The following is a 23,154-nucleotide window of genomic DNA, read 5'->3' on the forward strand; positions in this document are numbered from 1 at the left end:
CTGCCAACAGCACTGGCGACGCGGAGGATTGTTCTGCGCCCCTGCTTCGGCCTTTCTACTCTGCCGCCCTCCACGTTGCCCCCGGGCTAGGTCTGCCTTCTCTTCGTCGGCTGGCAGGCAGCACTTCCTTTTCCCGCTGGTGGTTTGCAACCAACTTTGGCACGAGCCCCATGCCCCAGTTCCTCGGGCAGGTTCACGCAGTGCCACTGAGCAAAGGTCCGGGTGCGGATCGGGGCCCGGAGGGGACAGGGTCCTGCAATGCCTGGGACCAAAACCCGCCCTTCGCCACAAGATGCCTCTTGTGCAGACGCCCGCTGGCAGGGCTGCAGGAGGAAGGAACAAAAGGAACGCGGGAGACCACCGTGTGCACCTCTGAAGTGGCACCGACTTTGAGCAACTCTTTTCAAGAAAAAAAAAAATTGTACTAGGTGGTATTGGCCTCTGCCTCAAATAAAGACGTGATCTTTTCTGTTGCTTATCCAGCTGCTGCAAACAGGCTTCCTCCTCCCGCGCACCAGGTGCAGTTCGCATCTTCCTATGGCGAACGCACTGCACGCCGAGCGCAAGTACGATGCTGCCATCTCACCCTTACCTACCTGAATATCATTTTATTTCTCTAGCCAGCATGTTCCCTCACGACATACAATTCAGAATTACACCAAAACGTTTACATCAGGGGTGTCAAACTGCTTTGGCCCCTCCACCCGCACCCCCGCCAGATCAGGACTACAAGGCTCCGCAGAGCCCCGATCCAAACTCACTTCTGGCAGCTGGACCAGCAGCATTAGGGAACAGCAGGGTCAGTGCAGCTGTCGCTCACCCCTCTGCCGTCAGCCCACCTCCTCCATGGGGGTCTGAGCCCCAACATTTAGTGTCAGGCCCTGCCCAAAAGCCCCGTGCGCTGGATGCAGATAGTCACACCCCGATCCAGATTCATTACAAAACCAAATCTTACTTCCTACTGGATCTTGCCCCCAGGTGGAGATGATGTGTTTTTCACACTAGACCGACTGGTGAGTAACTTAACATTTCTTTCCCCCTTTTAAACCATCATGAAATGCTAAATGTTTCCAAGCGTACACTGGATTCTCCAGAGTTGGAGGAGACCCTCTATCACTCCTCTGAAAGATCAGTCCACTTTGCAAGTCTTCTGTGAACTGAAGTAGTTTATACCTGAACAGGTTTCAGATGAAGTGCAGGAAGTTCCTCACCTAGCAACACGCTGCAAAAAAATAGGAAAGAGCAGGGACTGCACCAAGCATGACCCAAGATTCCCTTTCAAACTAAGAAGCAATTATTTCACAGCACATTTCTACATCACCTTTTGGTATAAAAATCCCTGGAAGTTCCTGTAGAAACAGCATTTGGCTATTTCTAACTGGTGTAACACACACACAGTATACACACACTCTCATAAACATGTTTCATTTATTTTACTGTCTAAGTAATTCAGGCCTATATAACGAGAAGGAAAGGAGATGAACAATCCTTACTTTTTCCATCAGAATGGCAAATTCAGGAATTAAATGACATTGGAGTTTACTGCATTCAGCTTGTTCATTCTGTTAACAGGGCGATCATATTCTGCCCAAAGCAAAACCCCAGGCAACCGAAACAGGCTATCTTAAGAGCAAAGCCAGGACAGTTATGTTCCGCTAGAACTAGGAAGACAGCTTTAACCATCATTTTGCAAGTGATAACTAAGTACCAGTAGAATAGCAGCAGCCACTGCCTTTACCTACCATCCATGATGCTTTGGCAAATACTGTTAGTTGAAGGATTAGGTCTTGTGATGAGCAGGTTCGACACAACACAAGCTCCACTGAATAAATGGGTGCATGCAAGGGGCTGTTTCTGCTGCCACAGCTGTAGAATCATTCATCTGGAACATCCTTTGCCTGCACTAAAAAAAAAAAACTTTCAAAATTTATCAAGGGGAACTGTTACTTTTCTTTCATTCAGTCCCTTAGCTCAACCTACTCTTACACCCTCTCCACACATTTCTTTCAACCCAGCTCAAGTTGACACAAACTATAGGCCAATGTGCTAAGAGTACCTCTTGGACCGAACTGCAATAATCAAAATACTGTGAGCTTCACTATGCCGATGCAATACTCCCATGTCAGCACTTCAGGGTAGATTACCTGATCTGAATTTAGAATCATCCTTGAAACAGATTAGAAAGCAAATGATAAACCTCCTGCATCAGTCCATGCTGTATTAGCACATGCTTGATGCATCCACCTTGCCACATTTTTCCCCAGCCGTCATAATAGCGTCTGCCCAGTTCGCTTTTGAACTCTGAGTTTACTGAAAAGATTTTATTGATTAAATTTATGTGTCACCCCTATACATGTATATGCCAGGGGTGGGGGGGAAAGCAAAGCTAAATGCAATTTGTAATTTAAAAAAAAGTGACCACGACCATAACATTATGATCCAAAAAGATCGGGCTGTCCTCTTGTACTAGTTTAACAAAAGGTCCTTTGAGGGTTAACAGGGGCTTACACACAGGCATCCTAACGAGGTGGTTAGAGTAACCATGATCCACTAATGCCACAGCAATGTCATTATTCTCTTGTTCACTTCCTTCTTTCAAAAATCATGTGCCAAACATTCAAATAAGGAGGCCCTAAATGCAAGAGATACAGTTTCCAGACAGACAGCCAAACCCTCAACTCTCACTGAAGTCAGTACAACACTGCTCAGTGTCTTTAAGGGCAGATAAACTCCCCTTCAGCACCCAAATATCAAAGAGGCCTCTCTCTGTCCACTCAGGCTTTCAATTTTTTTAACTTTTCAGTTATGTCAAGAATACCACACAATTTCAGAACCTACTTTTTTGAAAAAGTACAGAATATCCATTGATCAAGGGACAAATAAACGACAAAACACTTGTCACTAATAAGATGCACTTTTCTTTATTAGTAAGACATTATTACTGCACTTTACATGAGACAGAACTTTTAATAAGCCTTTATCGTTTGCATATACATATCAAAACCAGTATGGTAAAAGGCACTGTAGGTGGGATCTAGATACCTGTATCATCACTGGATAACTACAGTATCCTCCTCAGTAAGGTATTTAGAGAGACACTGTCCAAGTACAATTCCTGAAATTAAACTATTTTGACAAGGCCTCAACCCTGCAAAGACTCTGGACAGACTCCCTGTGCAAGTCTCTGCAGGGTCAGGGCCTCAGTATGGAGAAGCAGAAACAAGATAAATTAGGATTTTAGATATTCACTTTGAGACCTGCCCAAAGCCTTGCATAATTTTGCACACAGCACATTTTAAATGACATTAAATCATATTGCACAACCATAAACAGAGTGCTAAGTTATTATATACATCCGTATCAAGAGCACAACCAGCATTTACATTGATAAATAAGGCTTCAACCACTTGAGTTTATACCAAAAGTCAGTCAGTCCCTGGCTGAATTGTCTATCGAGCCTGCCAGAATATACACACAATATTGGTAATGAAATTACAATACAAGTCACAGGCATCAGCTCCTTTTCAAACTGAAGTCTGCAGACTTGTCTGGGAGGCCATGGGACTTTACACTGAACCGTACACATCAAAGACCGACTTCCAGTATAAGAAAGCCCAATCCAATAATTTTGTCACCTATGTCAGTGAAGTAACTTTGGTTGATCTTTTATCTGAACACCGAGACACAGTAGGTGCACGCGACAGAATTTTAGAAGTTCGTTAGAACATTGGATTATTTCGTAATCCCTGCAGTCTAATAATCCTGGTTTACAGGGCAGTTACCAGCACATGTACCAGCACACCACTTAAGTGCTTTTTAAATCGGTTTACCATAAACTAAAACCTGAACAAGGATATTTCCAACAGCGACTTCTATTGGGTTCTTTGCAGCCTACAAGAAAGCTTCCCCAATAGAGAAGGAGTGAGAATGGTAAAACAACTACAAAGTCAATCCACAATGTATTCAAAAGCAGGGAAATAAATAATTTAGTGTTGAAACATATATTACCTTTGGCAAATTTAAGGCAGCAAGTGTGGAAAAATATTCACATAGAGGAACGGATGTGGCTTTCTTCAGAAAGAATAAATAAAGGAATTCAAGTGCTTTAAAAGCATGACATCTGAATGTCAAAATCTTTTTGGGGACTCAGGAGTCATGTTAAGGCCCATCCAAGTCATCTTTCCTTCAAGTCTCTTCTGTAAGGACAGCAACACTGAGAAGGCGGAAGCTGTTTAGTACAAATGCAAACCATGCCTTCCTAGCTAGAGATGGCTACAGACAAAATTACGAGGAGACAAAGACAACCGATGGAGCTGAAAGGGATGACAGGCTTTCGCCTTCCTTAAAACGCATCAACCCATACAGGAAAGAATCATGACTGGGAAAGATTCTGCCGTGACATGTTCAGCTCTGGTGAAAGCAGGAACTAAACCTTGTAAGCCGCAAAGGACAGATTCTGGGTAGATCACAGCTCTCCATGTTTGGCCATGCCAATGACGCTGACCATACTCACCTTTGCTAAGGACCTGCTCTCCAGGGCCCTCACCTCTGCTGCAGCAAGGCTAGTAGAGGCCAGGAGCCACCTGAGGCGTGTCAGCAATGCAAAACAAGCAAAGAAAGTTAAACAAATAAGCTATCACTTTCCCTTCTGGGCCTCACCTTTCTGAGGCTTTACAGAGCCTGCAGGCTTGTGCAAACAAACCAACAAAGGACCAAGAAGGAGCCCTGCTCTCTACCTCTCCTGGCAGCTGCTTAGCCCTTTGTCACCCCAGGCTCCAGACAGCCTCTCCCAGCACCTTTAGGCTGCTTTCATAGTCTTTTATTCTTCCTGCTGTGGGTACACGTGGTCCACTTTTCTTCATTCACCACACTGCTGGGAGAGTCATTGCAGTACAGTCCTTTTACCATCTCTCAAAGGCTCACTGAACTTCCCCAAAAAACGATCAATCATGCTTTACAAGTTCTGTACTGAGCGGTGGATGTCCGGAGGGCAGATTCCCTGTGAACAAAAATAAGTACTGTTAAGAGTCAAAAACCTATTTTTCACAAAATCCTGTTCAATATGTGAATAAGTGATCTGCAAAACAGTGCCCTAGTTTTACCATTACAAGGAGGAAGTAGTGCAAAAAGTGTTCTGTTCCTGATATTTCACAGACATAATAAGTACTTAAACTTTAGCTCTCTCTGGAGTGCACCATCAGTAAATAGGTTCATGCTGTTCTGTTTAATAGTTGGGGAACTGATTAATTAGCAAACACCTGAATACTAGAAACACATCAGGCAGCATAGATTAAATTCAGTTACTGAATAAACTGTGTCATAACAGTATTAGAGATTGCAAAACGGCATAAAATAAACTCTGCTCTCAACTCTGATTAGCTAAGAAGTGAGCCACTCCCTTACTCTGAAAGACTGTTGCAGGCACATGAACACCACACAGATGAAGAACCACAATCTGTCGTAATGGAACTGAGAAAATTTCCTTTTCAACTGTGTAGTCAAGTGTGGTTCAGGTTAGCGCCCGAGGACTGACATTTTAGGTATTCCTCCAACTGACTAACAGTTGTTTTCATGCATTCCAAAGAGTACAGCAGACTTTCAGACTGTTCAAGAAACAACAGTTGACTTGCATTTTTTAATTATGTTTCCAGAAAAAAATCGTGAGAACTGAAAGATAGAAAATGTCTCCTTTCCCACACCCCGAAAGGGCCAAGTATGTGTTACTGCCCTAAACTGCTGACCAGGAGGCATTCTTGGAGCTGCATACTGAGAACTACAAGTTATAATTAAGAAGAAGTTAGCAATGTAGGTGTTGCATCTAAGACAGTGGACTCAAGACATGGATTCTTCCTCACAAAACACACGACAAGGGCCAGTAACCCCTTCAGCAGCAGCAAAACTCACCTCCAGACTCAATTAGAAACATCCTACTAAGCAGCTGTGAACCTTTCCAAGTGGTACACTGACTTGAAAGGGAAACTTTTTAAGCTCCAGGCTGAACAAAACTGCAAAAATGCACAGAAGACAGAAAACTATCTACATAATACTTAAACTGTACATGAGTATATCTTACCACCTCTCCAAAAAAAGCAGTATCAGATGTTTTCTAATACACCCTTTGCGACAAGCCAGGAGGGAAAATAATGAAGCAAATCATGAATGACTTGGTCTATCTGTCCAGACTTTGGACACACTATCAGACGTCCTGGAAGAGGTCACTTTCCACCCAGTGTTTGGAAGCAAATCATTCTGGGGATTTATTTTAGGAAACCCAAGCGCACGTGTTGTGGTTTTGAAAGAAGCCAGACTGATAGGACTGTGGACTGAACACGTTTCACAGCAGAATCAGTGCAGCATATTAGCACTATACCCCTCAGGACAGTGCCAAAGCCAATGGAGAAACAAAAGGGTAGTTCACGCTCTAGTACAACTGGACTATTTGCACATAAGACCAACAGCAGCAGCGGCAACAAGCAATAGGAAGGCACCCAACTCAAGAGCTCCAAAACCACCAGGTCCATGTCACACATCAATATTCCTAACTTACAAAAGGTATTTCACAAAAATCAAAACCATTTTCAGATAACTTAAGGTATTAGCGTATTGACATGAAAATAAATCTGCAATGTTATCCTTTGGTACATAACCACTGCAAGATGTCCATCACGGTTTCAAGTGACAACATTTCTGCTGCAAAGGACTAAGCATGCACTTAATACAATTTTTCAGCCAAAAAAAGTGAAAATACACATGCACATACACTCTTATCACACAAAACACGGTGTTCACAGGACACACCAAATGCTCAATTCCACCACAAAAACACAAATGGGTTTAAACCTTGTTACAATTTTCAAAGCTCCATGGGGCCTCATGTAAAAGAACCATGAGCGTCAGACCTTCATAAGGAGCCTTCGACTAAGAAAAACACTGAAAAATGCAACTTATTCTTAAGTCAACTGTAACTACTCATATACAGAAGTTTGCATGCTCTTTTTACCATATGCTTTTGTGACCAACTCTAGTTCACCTGCAATCCATTGCTTTTGGAGCAGTACACCACAGAGTTTTCAGCCAACTGGGCAACTGTGGAGTGGCACAGCTGCTGCCCTCATGCTGCCAAAGCTTCATAAGTGATGGAACACAGCACAAATCAGGGCCATCACCAATTTTACTGGGGAACAACTGGTGCATTGCAAAGCAGAGAAAGGGAAAACTTTAATCTTCCTCTGGGAGGAGTAGCAGTGATCTTCACACAAATCCAACTTAAATGCACTTAACACTCTGCACTGCAGTAAACCTGTATAAAATTAGCCAACAACGGGATAACGATCAGAAGCCAGCAACGAAGGACTGAATATGTTCTGAAACTTTACAGACAGCAGGTACAAAACCAGAACTCCTCTGATGTGTTCGGGTGTTTAAAAACAGAAGCTGGTAAAGCTCAATATACTGGGGCAGAGCAAAGACACTAAGAGACGATCACGGTTTACTCACCTTTTCTGTGCACCCCATTTCTTATAGGCCCCATATCCTGCCAGTGACAACCCAAGGCCACCTTGAAGAAAAACAAGACAGTCTGATGTCAGGCTCACCACGGGCTTACAGAACAGACCAGTTCCAGACTGTAGCGCTTCGGGAGGGACCCTCGTGACTTTCCTGAGAAGGCCTGTAGCTGTTTAATCGCAGACTCACGCAGCTCTTCCTCACAGCTGAAGGTTTACTAAAGCCTGCTTTAACACAACTTTTTCGTGCTCAGAAGGTGTCTCCACAATACTAAAATCATCCACCCTGTGGTCGGAGGATGTTGGGTAAACTGAGCAAAGAGGTGTCAGTCCACGAGATAATCTTTTATTTCGGAACCCACATCATTCTAGTTCTTTGTACAATAGAGCACAATACTGTGGAAAAGTGAAAACCTGCCTTGGAATTTAATTTCTCTCACCTATTGATTTCCCCTCCTTCCCCTGCAAAAAGCAGACACCATATTGATACTCTCCATTGCTAAGAAAAGCCAAGCAGTTTTTTCTTTTTCAGGAATGCACGCACACTTTCCAGATAACACATGCATTTCAAAAGCAACGTTGCCACGTCACCCTTACAATCACACACTATCAACTGAAAAGTAGCTATACTCCATAAGCAGATTAGAAATAGAACAGGCTTCACTGCATCTCCTATTCAGTTTAAAGGAAATTACTTACCAAAAACAACACAGAGGGCGACGATTAGACCTAAAATAAAAAAAAGTTAAGTGAATTAATCATCACAAAAATTGCGTGCATACCAATTACACAGGCTACAGGAAATATATATTTATTTTGAGGTTATAACCTACAAACTAAATGCTTTTTGCGGATTTACGAAAGGGGGGGGAAAAAAAAAAAAAAATCAGTTAAGGCACATAAAAGTCCTTCACATACACATCTTGTAGCGAGCCAATTTTCACACAGCTTTTATGGTAACAAAGGAATCAGTAAGCTTAAAATTACTTCTGCCTTTTGACAAATATTGCAACAGCTGCCTTTCACTTCTCAAAATGCCTTAAAAAACTTACATGAATGATATTTCAGAACTGGGAATGTGTCCTCCTCCCACCCCCACGCCAAGCAAAGGAATCTCTGACCCACAGGCAGTATTACAGTACCACAAAAAAGGGAGTCATTTGTGTCTGTGTGCGTGGACCGTTGCTTGTTTTGACTTACCTGTACTTAACCCCCGCTTTAACTCGCACGAGGGAATTCCAGGCTTCCACTGATTTCCACCAACATACTGAATATTAGCTTCCCCGTGTAATGTGTAGCCTGCATCACATTCAATTGTAATGCTATGTCCAACAGCATATGGTGGCTTTGGTCCATGAATTATTCTTCCATGAGGAATGACCGGGGCAGTTCCAGTAGGAGTTGAGCCTACCACACAAAGAAAACTCAAGTAACCTTACCTGAACTTACAGTTGCAAGCTTGTACAAAACAACCCCAGAAACAGACAGCCATGCATGCCATGGGCAACCTCCCAGAAGCAGGCAGGGCATCAATTGACACTAAATGCCAAATTATCATCATCTCCATTTACTTAGTGACTTTGCAATGGCATTTGTCCCCTGAGAGGATCACTGGCCTTTAACTTAACTTACACTCCGAGGTACTTTACAGGCACACTTTCACAAATACACCAGGCGTATTCTCCCAACACTATTTTAAGGCGTGATGAGCAGTTATATTTAGGTTGACACTGGCATGTTAAACGCGCGCAAAGCCAGTTTATTGCACACAGCCTACAAACTTCCATCTCAAACCCTAAAAGGGTTGGCACAAAAAGGTACTTTTCAACTGGCCAATCCCTTCCCCCTTTCCCGTACCGCCACCCCACAAAAAACCAAGCCAACATGCAGTTCATGTCAGCATCACAGTTCAGCTTTAACAGTCATACACATTTGCCAGCCAACCAATTCATTCCTCAGGTCATCTAGTTGCTGGTTTCAGGTAACATACCGGATTCATTTTGTGATTCAAACACTCTGTGCAGGATTCACTGCATCACTGATAAGAAATTCCATTCCTGTTCATACTTACGTAGACAAACTGGCAATTCAGGATGCCAGGTATTATCCTCTTGGCATTCAATCACATCACTTCCATTCATGACATAGTCAGGGAGGCATTTAATGCCAACTCTGCTTCTATAAATATAGTTAGGTGAATATCCAGTTTCTGTTCTCCCATTTTCAACTGCTGGCTCTGGACACTTGACCACTGAAAGAAAAGTAAAAAAGAACAGAAAGCTCTGAAAAATTTACTTACTTCCCTATATCCAAGTGGCAAATGTCCACCTTCTGACATTTCTCTCTGCTCATGCTTAGTGCACGTGTGCAGGGGATGCGTGGCCAAGACAGCACAGAGCATGCAGTGACAGGCAGCTTTCCTACATGGCCCCGCTGTTCTTGCCAGTAGCGGGCTGCACATGCCAGGCTGCAGAGGCCCCAGGGAAGGGCAGCAGAGCAGGAGCCCACAGCACGCAGCCCCTTGCCTCACACACTGATTAGGCGGGCACAGGTCCCCCCTGCAAGTATGCACAGCGGCAAGGGGTCAGACCCCACACCTGAGCCCGTAGCAGGCAGGCAGCTGTGGGGCGGAGGAGGGGGTGGGGAGGCAGAGTCAGGATCTGCTCTGCTGCAGCAGCCCTCGCCTCCTGGCAAGTGCAGGGGGCTGCAAACCCAGGTCCCTAGCCCCACAGCCATAGCAGTGGGGGCTCTCCCCCCTCTGGCAGGGCTGGGGGAGCAAGAGCTGTGGAGTGGGGGGGGAGGGGGGGGGCACTAGCCGAGCCAGGAGGCCTTTCATTTTAATCATGGATTTTGGGATTTTTAGTCAGAGAATTTGTGACTGATTATGAGGGAAACCAGGATCCCCACTGATCACTAAACTGAAAAGCTTCTCACCGCAGAAAAATCAATACAAATAATAAACAACATAAACTATAAAAATTAACCACCTTTGCATCGAGGAGCGGGTGCACTCCAAATTCCATTTTTTTCTGCATCAGAACTACAGCGAATAGTTTCTGCCCCAATAAGTGAGAAAGGGACTGAACCTCTCGGCACATCATTGCACCGGTAAGTTACTGATGCCCCATAGGTATAATCTTCCTGTTCACCAGAGTGCTTCCCGTTTTCTATGTCTGGAGGTGGTAAACATGGAATTGCTGCAAGATATTAAAAGAAAAACCGTTGCTTAAGAAGCCACAGCAAAGTTTACAAGGTACAGTATCTATAAGCAACAGCACAGTCATTCAGGCAAGTAAAACTAATTACAACAGGTTTAACTATTTTTCCTGCAAAATTTAAAAGGAAGCTGAACTGTCAAGGTAGCTACTACAGACCAACTGACTTCATGTTAAGAATACCGGTTATACATAGCAATTCCCCCAAATTAACTGACGCATCCGATAAGTTGTCTTAGTGTAGTAAAAAAAGCCACAGAAAAATCTAGGACATCACCAAACATATCAGAAAGAATAAAGAAAAAAAATGGAAATGTACAACATAATGCAGATTCTTCTATGAGAATTAATTGATAACTGTAATGTTATTATGGTCAACAATAGGAAGTGTGGAAACCATGCTGAAGAACACCAACACACACTGCTGTTTCATTACAGAACTGAAAACAAACCGTATTCTATTAACAGTTCTGCAATGACAGTTTCCCAAAAAACCCATATAGATGAAGTCATCTCTCTGAGAACGTTATGTACTTACACCTTTAAGGACCGGATAATGTTTTCCTAAAATCCCACTGTAATATTCCCTCACTAGGTTAAGCATAGCTGCTTATACATCAATAGCCAGAACATAAAAACACAAACCAAAAAAGGCTACCGATTCATGGTAACGTTTCTTGCCAATAAAACTACTTATGAAATAAGAATCTAGTGGCGATACAAACAAATTCTATAGACAATCTCGTAGTCTTAGGGGATAAAAGATCTCTGTATGAAAACTTCAGTTGATGATGCCAAGACTTGCATCTTATCAGTTCACAGGACTAAAAATCTGTAACGTGCTCACTGGAAAATACTGCCAAACAAGACAGTTACCCTATAGTAATGCGACTTTCCTTTGATTCAGTCTGACACTCTGAATTAGACTGAGGCCAATCACAACTTCCAGTGATCCATTAATCCAGAGTTAATCACTGTGATGGACCATTCAAAAGAAATTTGTACAAAGGTAAAATCTTCAATTAAAGTTTGAATTTGGCTCGTAGACAGTAGCTACCATAATTTGGATAGCCTTACTCCAGTCCTGCCCTCCCAAATGCATCCATTAGCTTGAAAAATAGTTAAGAAGCTACTTCATTTTCTGTAGTCATGAGTCTTCTTTAATGTACAGTAAACCTACTGCATAGAATAGCATAAGGAAAACCTGCTCTTAGAACATGTAACAGTATCTGTTTAACTCACGCTGGCAGTGTGGAATTGGTTTCTCCCAAACAAGTTGTTTGTGTAATATTACACATCGACTAGACTGTGGTCCAATTAATTTGTACCTAAGAAGGAGAAAAAAAGGAAATCCTTTCAAATAACTTACTGGAAGCTCCCAGCCAGCAGCTCATACACATGAATATACCTCTGTCCTACCAACGGATGAAGCAGCAGCACCAAGTTTTTAAGCTGCAATTCCATTTGGCCAAGTACTCCAAACACCAAAGCCAGGAGAACGGCACATAAAAACAGTGATTCCAACTCGTAAAGTCAATGAAGGTCTGTTTTTCAAGATGTGTAACCCTCACTGTGGCTCACTTTTTGCGATTACCAAAGCAGCATGAATATACTGTTAAAGAAGGTAAAAACTGACCTATTTAGCATCTCGGTGTTTTTGTCTTCATTTGTTTGAAGCAGGACCTTGACATTGTCAGGTCTCTAGAATGGTGACTCTCAACCAGGGTGACATAGCACCCTGGGTGCCTTAAGATCCTTTCAAGGGTGCTGCAGGGTGCCACACCACATTTTAGGGTCGCAACTGTGACTTACAAGAGGAACCCAGAGACTTTAAACAGAAATCTATAGTTGCGGTGTTTCTTAGTTCTTTGAAACAGGAAAAACTGATCTGTTCTACTGTAGGCAAAAAAAAGAGTGGAAACTAAGACCCAGCATGTTCCAAGGGGTGCCCTGAGTAAATCCACGAGGTTCTCAAGTATAAAAGGTTTGTATAAAAAGTATAAAGTTTTGAGAACCACCCGTTTAGAGAAACCAGAAAAGCTACTAAGAAGGTATTCAATGCATTTAATATACAACATTTCTTTGGTAGGAACAAAAGATGATTTTTTAAAGTAGTTCTTGGAAATTTAAAAAAAATAAATAAATAAATAATGCTTGAACCAAGACTACCTTTGAAAAGGGCTGCTGCAACTGAAAAGTCAAAATATTAAACCCTAAAGAGCAGAAAAAACACCCACTTCTTTTACAATGCAAACTCCAGACTCAACCTTTTCAAATTGGACATACACGCGCCTTGTAATTTCAGACTCTTCAGGAACACACAAAAAGCCTTCAGAAATGTTTAAGTCTACAATACTCTACTATGCTGGCTGAAAAAACACAGTAGTACAAGAAGGAAAAGCATTCATTGAAAAGCTTACCCGTCATTACAAGAAAATGTCACTGTTGAATTTAAAACAAGATCAGTCTCTATATGAATGGTACCATGTTGCAGGTCTCCTGGATGATCGCAGAACTTACCTGCAAGGGAACAAAGATGGGAATTAGGTGTCCCTAAAATATATTAAATTCACACTTCCTAGTTTTTCAAAATTTGAATGTCAGTTGCTTTTAGGAACCCCCAGATCGCAGCTCCCCCTGAGACGGGGGGGGGGGGCAGACCCCGCCTCAATTGAGCACACCCCATCACACTGCATCTCGCAGGGAGAGAAGGGACCCCAGACCTCCAACTTGTGTGGGGACAAGGAGGAGGAAGCGAGGCTCAGGCCTCCCAAGCCTTGGCACACATGGCAAGGGACCTCTTAGGCTGACAAATAGCTACTGAATACAAACCCACCTACTCATCCTCCCAAACACCCCATCTCAGCACCCTGATGCCCCCAAAATGAACCCCCACAACTATCCATCTCCATACTCACTCTTCTGCTCTCCAGAACCCCAAATCTTTTTTTACTCCAGCAAATATTCCAGGACACAAACACTCACACGCATCATTTATTCTCTTAGTAAAAAGCGGCATTCACACTTCACGGATGTTCAGATTCAGATTTCTAAGCCGTAAGCTGCTTAGACTGAAACAGACTGTAATCAAGTGCCTACTTTCCCCCCAAGCTTCTTCCCAGCGCCCAATTCAAACAACTGCTGGTTGGGTGTTGCTCAAGTTCAACAAGCAGAGCATGTTCCCTAGACCGAGCCACTTGGGTCACGAGAATGCCACCTGTTCAGCTACGTTCCAGATTTCCTGTGATCATATCAAACTGGTTATACCGTGGGTTAGTTTTTCACCCAAGTGGTAGTGGTCTAGACTGCTTCCCCCCCCCCGCCCAACAAGGGTTAGTGCAGTAACTGGGCTGCTAAGACCATGTGGCATATTACCAGAACAGCCGGATATCCAGGTGCACAGACAAAAAGATATTGGGAGAATACTTCTACATTTTGGAAAAGAAGGGAGAAGAGAGTTGTGTCTGCTCCACCAAGAGGGTCACTAGCCCTCATTCACACTTTGGAGGTACTTTACAGGCTCACATTTACAAATACACCAGCAGTACTCTGCTAACACTATTCTAACGCTCGATGAGCAGTTGTATTTAGGTTGATGTCGGCATGTTAAATATGCACAATGCCAGCTTATAGTACACAGCCTGCAAAATCCCATCTCAAACCCAAAAAAGGTTGACACAAAAAGGTATTTTTCAGTTGGCCAACCCCCCCCCGTAACCCCTCCCCCTGGCAAACAAGCATGCAGTTCACATCAGTAGCACAATTCAGCTCTGTCATACACATTCGCTCGCCAAACAAATCATTCCTCAGGTCATCTAGTTGCTGGTTTCAGGTAACATACCGGATTCATTTTGCAATTCAGATAATCTGTGCAGGATTCACTGCATCACTGATGAGAAATTCAATTCCTGTTCATACTTACGTATACAAACTGGCAATTCAGGATGCCAGGTATTATCCTCTTGGCATACAATCACTTCACTTCCACTCATGACATAGCCGGGAACGCATTTAATAGCAACTTTGCTTTTATAAATATAGTTTGGTGAATATCCAGTTTCTCTTCTCCCATTTGGAACTGCTGGCTCTGGACACTTGACCACTGAAAGAAAGTATAAAAGAACAGAAAGCTCTGAAAAATTTGTAGACAGGACTTTTATTTTACAGACAACACAAACAGGATTTTTTACTTTCAGTGAACCAAATTTAAAAAGTATTCCTCCAACACATTTCCTAGGACTTGGACAAGGAAAGAAACAAAGGTCAAGTGTTTTAAATGAGCCTTTATAAAGTATATTACGATCAATATCTACCAGGCAAATAATGCCATATTCTCTCATATAAAATGTGCCCCCAAATAAGAAATGCCTCAGTTTTGAAAGGCAGAATGAAGGAAAAAGGATGTTTCCTTGAAAGTACTGCTATGTAGCTGTAACAGAGTAGCAGCTTCTGCAGCATGAGCCCATCCCTTCCCCTCCACCAGCTAAGGGGAAAGAGTAAGCGTCCACAGGCAGCAATTAGGGAGCCCGATTTGGCGCTTACAGAGTTGTCTTTGCTTTCCCCCAGCAGAGACAGCACGTGCTATTGCCATCGTTACTTGCTTAAAATACACACTCCAATTTCCGGCAGCTGAATTTGGAAAAAGGTGTACGTGTGAATAAATACAGCATTTAGGGTATGTGACTGAAGTAAGAGCTGCCTTGGGCTTTATGGTAAGCCCATCAGGACAGGAAAACATTCCAAACAGCATGTCATTTTGTTCCGGAAGAGAAATGTATCACTTACTTCCCTATATCCAAATGGCCATGTCCACCTTCTGACATTTCTCTCTGCTCATGTTTGGGGCACGTGTGCAAGGGATGCGTGGCCAAGACAGCACAGAGCATGCAGTGACAGGCAGCTTTCCTACATGGCCCTGCTGTTCTTGCCAGTAGTGGGCTGCACATGCCAGGCTGCAGAGGCCCCAGGGAAGGGCAGCAGAGCAGGAGCCCACAGCACGCAGCCCCTTGCCTCACACACTGATTAGGCGGGCACAGGTCCCCCCTGCAAGTATGCACAGCGGCAAGGGGTCAGACCCCACACCTGAGCCCGTAGCAGGCAGGCAGCTGTGGGGTGGAGGAGGGGGTGGGGAGGCAGAGTCAGGATCTGCTCTGCTGCAGCAGCCCTCGCCTCCTGGCAAGGGCAAGGGGCTGCAAACCCAGGTCCCTAGCCCCACAGCCATAGCAGTGGGGGCCCCAGCAGAGCCTGGGGACCTTTCATTTTAATCATGGATTTTGGGATTTTTAGTCAGAGAATTTGTGATTTATTTAAAAATCAGGGAAAGCCAGGATCCCCCTTGATCACCAAACTGAAGAGCTTCTCACTATAGAGAGAGATGAATACAAAGAATAAACAACATAAAAAATAACCACCTTTGCACTGAGGGGCAGGTGAACTCCAAACTCCATTATCATCATCTTTATCGGAACTACAATAAATAGTTGCCTCCCCAATAAGTGAGAAAGGGACTGAACCTCTCGGCACATCATTGCACCGGTAAGTTACTGATGCCCCATAGGTATAATCTTCCTGTTCACCAGAGTGCTTCCCGTTTTCTATGTCTGGAGGTGGTAAACATGGAATCGCTGCAAGATATTAAAATAAAGAAGAAAACCGTTGTTTAAGAAGTCACAGCAAAAGTTTACAAGGTACAGTATCTATAAGCAACAGCACAGTCATTCAGGCAAGTAAAACTAATTACAACAGGTTTAACTATTTTTCCTGCAATATTTAAGGAGAATGAACTGCCAAGGTATCTACTACAGACAAACTGACATCATGTTAAGAATACTGGTTATACATAGCAATTCCCCCAAATTAAATGACGCATCCGATAAGTTGTCTTAGTGTAGTAAAAAAAAAAAAAAAAGGCCACAGAAAAATCTAGGACATCACCAAAAATATCAAAAAGAATAAAGAAAAAATGGAAATGTACAACATAACGCAGATTTTTCTATTAGAATTAATTGATAACTGTAATGCTATTATGGTCAACAGGAAGTGTGGAAACCATGCTGAAGAACACCAACACACACTGCTGTTTCATTACAGAACTGAAAACAAACAGTATTCTATTAACATTTCTGCAATGACAGTTTCCAAAAAAAACCAAATAGCTGAAGTAATCTCTCTGAGAACATTATGTATTTACACCCTTTAAGGACTGCGTTAATGATTTCCTGAAGTCCCACTGTAAAATTCTCTCACAAGGTTAAGCTTAGTTCCCCAACACATCAACAGCCAGAACATGAAAAACAAAAAAAATAAGCTGCAGATTCATGTTAACATTATTTGCAAATAAAGCTAATTACAAAATAAGAATCTAGTGGCAATACAAACAAATTCTATAGACAGTGTCATGGTTGTAGGGGATAAAAAGATTTGTGTATGAAAACTTCAGGCAATGATGCCAAGGCTGGCATTTTATCAATTCAAAGGACTAAAAGTCTGCAACATGTGCTCAATGGAAAATACAGTTACCTTATTAATCTTTGCTCTGCGATTCAATCTGACACTTTGAATTAGGTAAGGCCAATCACAACTTCCAGTGATCCATTCACCCATACTTAATCATGGTGATGGATCATTCAAAAAGGTAAATTTGTACAAAGGTAAATCCTTCAATAAAAGTATGAATTTAGCCCATGTACACTAGCTACCATAACTTGGACAGCCTTACACACAGCATCCAATAGCTCATAAAAAATAGTTAAGAAGCTACTTCATTCTCTTTAGTCATCAGTTGCCTTTCACGTAGTTTATCTGTTGCATAGAGTAGCAAAATGAGAACTTGCTCTTAAAACGTATAAACAGACACTGTTCACTTACACTCGCAGTGTGGAATTTCTTTATTCCAACGAACACCTTTGCCAGCAATCTCACACTGAGCAGACTGTGGTCCAATTAATCTGTACCTAAGTTGGAGAAAAACAACAACAACAACAAAACAAACAGAAAACCCTTTCAACTAAGTTACTGGAAGCTCCCAACCACCAGCTCATACACATGAATACACTTCTATCCCACCAACAAATGAAGCAGCAGCACCAAGTTTTTAAGCTGCAATTATGTTTGCCAAGAAAAACTGTCTTTTTGGCCAAGTATTCCAAACACCGAAGCCAGAAGAACTGCACATAAAAACAGCGATTCTAACTCATAAGTCGACGAAGATCTGTTTTTCAAGATGTGAGCCACGGTGAGGGTTACACAGTTGCAATTACCAAAGCAGCATGAATATACAGTAAAAAAAGGCGGGGGGAAGTTACCAACAATTTAAAATCTCTGGGCTTCTGTCTTCATTTGTTTGAAGCAGGACCATAATGTTGTCAGGTATCTAGAATGGCAATTCTCAACCGGGATGCCGTAGCACTCTGGGTGCCTTGAGATCCTTTCAAGGGTGCTGCAGGATGCCATACAATATGTTAGGGGCATAAATGTGACTTACAAGAAGAACCCAGATACTTTAAACAGAAATCCCTAATTGTGGTGTTTCTGAGTCCTTTGCAATAGAAAAAAAACTGATCCGTTTTACTGTAGGCAAAAAAAAAAAAAAAGTGAAAATTAAGAGCTAACTTGTTCCAAGAGGATCCAGGGAGCTGAGTGTCAAAATGCTGAGAACCACAGATCTAGAGAAACCAACAATAAAGCTATTATGATTGTACTCAATGCATTTAAAGTACGCTAAATTCATTTAGTAGGAACAAAAAAGATTTTTAAAAGTATCTCACAGAATTAAAAAATTTATGCCTGAACAAAGACTTTTTTTGGTAAACTGAAAAGGGTTGCTAAAACTGTAAGATTTAAATATTACATCTTAAAAAGCACAAAAAGACACCCACTTTTTATAATGGAAACACCAGACTCAATCTTTTCAAATTGGACATACAAGACAAGTGCAATTTCTTCAAGAACACACAATAGCCTTCAGGGACGGGACTAATAAAAATATCGGATTAAACCAGAGAACCTCGTCTGCAAACAGCCTCCAGAAATTTCTAAGTCTACAATATTCTACTAAAAGATTAAGTCTTAATTTAATGCTGGCTCCAAAAAAACACAGTAGTACAAGCAAGAGGAAGGAAAAGCATTCATTGAAATCCTTACCCTTCATTACAAGAAAATGTCACTGTTGAACCAAAACTAAGGTCAGTCTCTATATGAACGGAACCATCTGGCAAGTCTCCTGGATGACCACAGAGCTTCCCTGAAAGCAACCACAAACGGGAATTAGGCATCCCTATAGTACCTTTAACGTCATACTTCCTAGTTGTCCAAGACTTGAATGTCAGTTGCTTTTAGAAACCCCCAGATTGCTCCTCCCGCTGGGGCAGGGAGGGGGTGGAGGGGTCAGTCCCCTCCTCATTTGAGCACAACCCATTACACTCCATCTTGCAGTGAGAGAAGGGACCCCAGCCTTCAGCTTGCATGGGAGTAGGAAGAAGGAAGTGAGGTTCAGGCCCCCCGCAAGCCTGGCACACATGGTCGGGGACCTCTTGGCCTGACAAACAGCTCCCAACAGTAACCCACCTACTCATCCTCCCAAACACCCCATCTCAGCACCCTGATGCCCCTGAACTGGACCCCCACAGCTACCTGTGTCCCCATACTTCCCTCTTCTATTCTCCAGAACCCCAAGCCTTCCTCTACTCCTGCAAATATTCCTTGACAGAAGCACTCACACTCATCATTTACTCCCTTTGAAAAAGCAGCATTCATACTTCATTGATATTCAGATTCAGGTTTCTAAGCCATAAGCCCCTTGGACTGAAATCAAGCGCCTACTTTCCTCTCCCCCACTCCCGCTTGTTCCCGGCATCGATTTCAAACAGGTGCTGGCTGGGTGTTGCTCAGGTTCAACAAGCACAGCACATCCCCTAGACTGAGCCACTTGGGTCACAAGAATGCCACCTATCCAGCTACGTTCCACGCACCCTGCCATACCAGTGTAAACTAGTTACACTCAGAGTTATTTTTGCACCAAATGGTAGTGGTCTAGGCTGCTTGTCACCCAAAAGCATTAGTACAGTAACTGTGCACCTGAGACCATGTGGCATATTCCCAGAACAGCCCGATATCCATGCACACAGAAGAACAGATACTGGGAGAATAATTCTATATTTGAAAACAGGGGAGAAGGGAGTTAAGTCTTGGTAAATGACCTCAAAAAATGGATCACTAAGCTTAAGCTTATCCTTTTAAAACACTGCAACCTGGGCAAATGTACAAGGTTTAGTGTTCAGAAAAGTCAAGCCATAAGTAAACGGTTCTCAAACTTAGGGTCTCCAGTCACATCAACTACGTAACTATTTGAACTTTAACAGCTCTGCATGCTTACTTAGGACCACCTCCACACAACTCTGGTGGAAAAGAAACAAATCAGCATCCCTTTTAATTCCCAAATTAAATGCTTACAAAATGCTCAATCCACTCTAAAAGCAACCACTTGAGTCATTCTCTCTGACACAAGGGAGTGAGGGGAACAGGAACTTACCTATACAAAACTTTTCAGGACGTGACCATGATGAACCTGCACGACAAGTTAGAGTGTCCTCCAAGAAAGGGTCTCTCCTGTACCCTGGGCGACAAACGTATCGCACAGAGCTGTTAACAGGGAAGGTGGTCTTATCTCTAAACTCCTCCCTTAGCTCTGCATAGGGTAACCTGTCAGGAGGGCCGCAATCACCTATCAAAGAAAAGAACAATAACCTTAGTGGGAAGCAAGGAAACAAATGAGATCTTGACTGGTGTGGAAGCTGGGGTTGTTAGATGGCCAGATCCCACTGAAGCTCTGAGGACCTTTTAACATCCTTATCATGGCCTGAAGCCTTAAACAAAGCACACAAAGGAGGACTAGGAAAAGCAGCCAGACAAGCACTGGACAATAGAGATTGGATATCTTGGCTGCGCATCAGACTGGCAATCAGCGTTTTTTGGCTGGCGTAACCAATAACGTCACCAATAAATGCTGCATGCACCTGCCACGCACAAGGCCAGGCGTGCAGCCCTTAATCCGTTAGCTCTGCACCTATTAACCTTTCAGGGAGACCACAATTACCTATCAAAGAAGAAAACAGTAACTTTAGCGGGAAGCAAAGAAACAAAGGAAATCTTGACTGGTACGGAGGCTGGAATTGTAAACAGGTCCTCAGAGCTTCAGTGGGATCTGGGCATCTAACGCCCTTCAGTTCTTTGGAGAGTCATGGCCTGAAATCTTAAGCAAAGCACACAAAGGGGGAATAGCAATAACAACCAAAGCAGCAATGGACAATAGGGGTGCACTGAAATTTTGATTGTATATTGGATCAGCACCGATAAAAGGAAACTTAACATTACCAACTTAAAGATCCACTGCCCCCCTCCCTCCATCCCTTCCTCCACAGACTTACCTGCTGGGGAGGAGGATGTGCATTCAGCCCCCCCTCCCCCAAATCCTGCTTCCAGCCCTTGGGGTCACCTTCACCCCCCTGGCTGGGCAACCCCTGCCCCACTCCCTCCCTTACTGTAGGGGGCCTTGCTCTGCACCCCCATTACCCTTCCCTGCCCCATGCCCCTCACAGACTTACAAGCCAGATGCTTCTCTCCGCAGTGTCTGGGCACATGCGGTGGCTGCACACAGGAACACAGTATTTAATCGGTAACATTATTAGCTACGCTAGCCAAAAAAAGCTGATTGATGATGACGTTAATTTTCCTTTTATTGGTGCTGATGCGATATACGGTCAATATACATCTGTTCTTTACAAGGGGATTAAGGGGAACCAGAGAAGACAGCAGTTAGCTGGTTTAGCGATGGCTTAACGCAGAGGTTCTCAACCTTCTTTAGGCTCACGGTACTCCTTAGTCTTGTGGCATCCCTGGACACCCTGGAAAACCCCTGCTCTTAGTTTTCACTCCTTTTTTGACCACAGAACAACAGAGCGGTTTGTGTGGCAAAGAACTCAAGAAGACCGCAACAGGCAGAAAGCTTTTGACACTCCAGATACCTATGGGCAATCCCTAGGTTTGCCTTGTAAACTACGTTCGCGCACCTAACAGTGCCAACGTTGCAGCACCCTGACACAAACTTATTTAAGGCCCCCCCAGGGAGCTGGAGCATTACTGCGTTAAAAAGACGGCAAAGGACTGGTTTCCTCGCTGCCCAGGAAAGGAAGCAGCAGGGAGTTGGACAGGCTCGGCGAGAAACAGCCTTCCTTCAGTCAGCACCTCCGAGGGTCCCGATGCTGGCCCGTGCTGTGGCACCATCTGCTACACGGTACGTACATCACGCACTTCGCTGGGGAGTCACGAACGTGTTTAAGCTGGCTATACTATTACACGCTAAAAAAACAATTCTCCAGGGCCTGAAAGAGCCAGCCTCCTAGGCAGTGCTTGGAAGCAGCGAACCAACTCTAGCGCTAGTCCGCGGGCGGCTTTCGTACGCACGCCCGGCGGGCACGGGGCCGTCTCGCGGCGCTGCTGCACGTTACATTCACGGCGCGATTCACTACCCCCGCCGGTGGCACCCGGTCAAGGCGCCTCTCGGCCAGCGCCCGCCGGGCAGGAGCCAGGCCCCGACACTTCCAGGGGCGAACGCGGCAGCCGCGGCCCGCCACGTTTCACGGCGCGGGGCGGGGCCCGACGCTCCCGGGAGCCGCCGTGACCCGGGCGAGCACCGGGCCGCACTCACCGCGCGCGGCGCCGGGCAGCAGCAGCAGCAGCAGCAGCAGCAGCAAGGCGGGCAGCAGCGTGAGGTCCAGCCGCGGCGCGAGGCGGCTGCGAGCCATCATGGCGCCCGCTTCCCTCCCAGCAGCCCCCTTTCTGACGCAGAGGGCGGGGCGAGCAGTACGACCGACGGGAAGGTCTTAAGTCGCCATAATGGCAGCCGGGCGCCAGGCAGCGCGCAGGCGCGGGGCGACTAGGACGGGCGTCGGGAAGGGATAAAAAGCCTCGTACCCCTCGGCGTTCCGCTTGGTGGGCGGGGCCCGCGCGCTTCCATTGGCCGGCGCAGCGGAGGGGGCGGGGTCGGCGACCACGTGCGATCGCACCTGCTGCGGAGGGTGCCGCGGTGCTGGGTGCGAGCGCAGGGGGGAGAGAAAAGACCCTAAGGCGGCAGCCGTGGGCGAGACCCTCAGCTCAGTTAACCCGGATTAGCTCCCGCGCGGCCACAGCGCTTCTCTGTGGTTCACCTTGTGCCACTGATGCCTGGCCCCGGGGACGCCCGTGCCAGGCTACCCCAGGTGGGGTAGGGAGTCTGGAGCCAGCAAGGCTGCTGCCTCCCTGGTGGCCAGGGACACTGCAGCCACCGGGCCCCTGCGGCTAGGAGCCTGGCCAGCAGCCGGAGTACGTACGACCCAGCGGCCAGGCTGCAGTTCTGGGTGCCTCCCTGCTTTTTTTTTGATCTCCCAGGCTCAGAGACA

The 23,154-nt window shown here is 44.6% G+C and overlaps 1 protein-coding gene and 1 long non-coding RNA gene across 2 annotated transcripts; one reads left to right on the top strand and one right to left on the bottom strand.

The window, feature by feature from the left end:
- Positions 1-457: 457 nt before the first annotated feature.
- Positions 458-7,559, top strand: LOC149853677 (uncharacterized). The gene is made up of 2 exons (XR_016438852.1): positions 458-1,013; positions 5,652-7,559. It is a non-coding gene; the product is annotated as an uncharacterized LOC149853677 (long non-coding RNA).
- On the bottom strand, positions 2,906-22,608 carry LOC149853678 (complement component receptor 1-like protein). Its single transcript, XM_090025149.1, has 14 exons — positions 22,425-22,608; positions 20,250-20,441; positions 18,863-18,962; positions 17,588-17,673; positions 16,132-16,344; positions 14,643-14,822; positions 13,141-13,240; positions 11,963-12,048; positions 10,493-10,702; positions 9,577-9,756; positions 8,706-8,912; positions 8,205-8,234; positions 7,498-7,558; positions 2,906-4,999 (listed from the first exon to the last, which is right to left on the bottom strand). Exons 1-14 carry the CDS (start codon positions 22,522-22,524, stop codon positions 4,948-4,950), a joined length of 1,797 nt encoding a protein of 598 aa, XP_089881275.1. The 5' UTR covers positions 22,525-22,608; the 3' UTR covers positions 2,906-4,947.
- Positions 22,609-23,154: the final 546 nt, after the last annotated feature.

This window comes from Crocodylus siamensis, chromosome 13 (assembly GCF_052110815.1).
Source record: "Crocodylus siamensis isolate JL-2025a chromosome 13, ASM5211081v1, whole genome shotgun sequence".
NCBI lineage: Eukaryota > Metazoa > Chordata > Crocodylia > Crocodylidae > Crocodylus > Crocodylus siamensis.

What these genes read in the sequence shown, in the direction of transcription:
- LOC149853678 (XM_090025149.1), bottom strand. Translation starts at nt 22,524, where the DNA reads ATGATGGCTCGCAGCCGCCTCGCGCCGCGGCTGGACCTCACGCTGCTG. An exon ending in GCTGCCCGGCGCCGCGCGCG is followed by an intron (nt 20,442 to 22,424) that starts GTGAGTGCGGCC and finishes TTTCTTTGATAG; the next exon opens with GTGATTGCGGCCCTCCTGAC. An exon ending in ACATTTTCTTGTAATGACGG is followed by an intron (nt 12,049 to 13,140) that starts GTAAGCTTTTCA and finishes TCTCCTTCTTAG; the next exon opens with GTACAAATTAATTGGACCAC.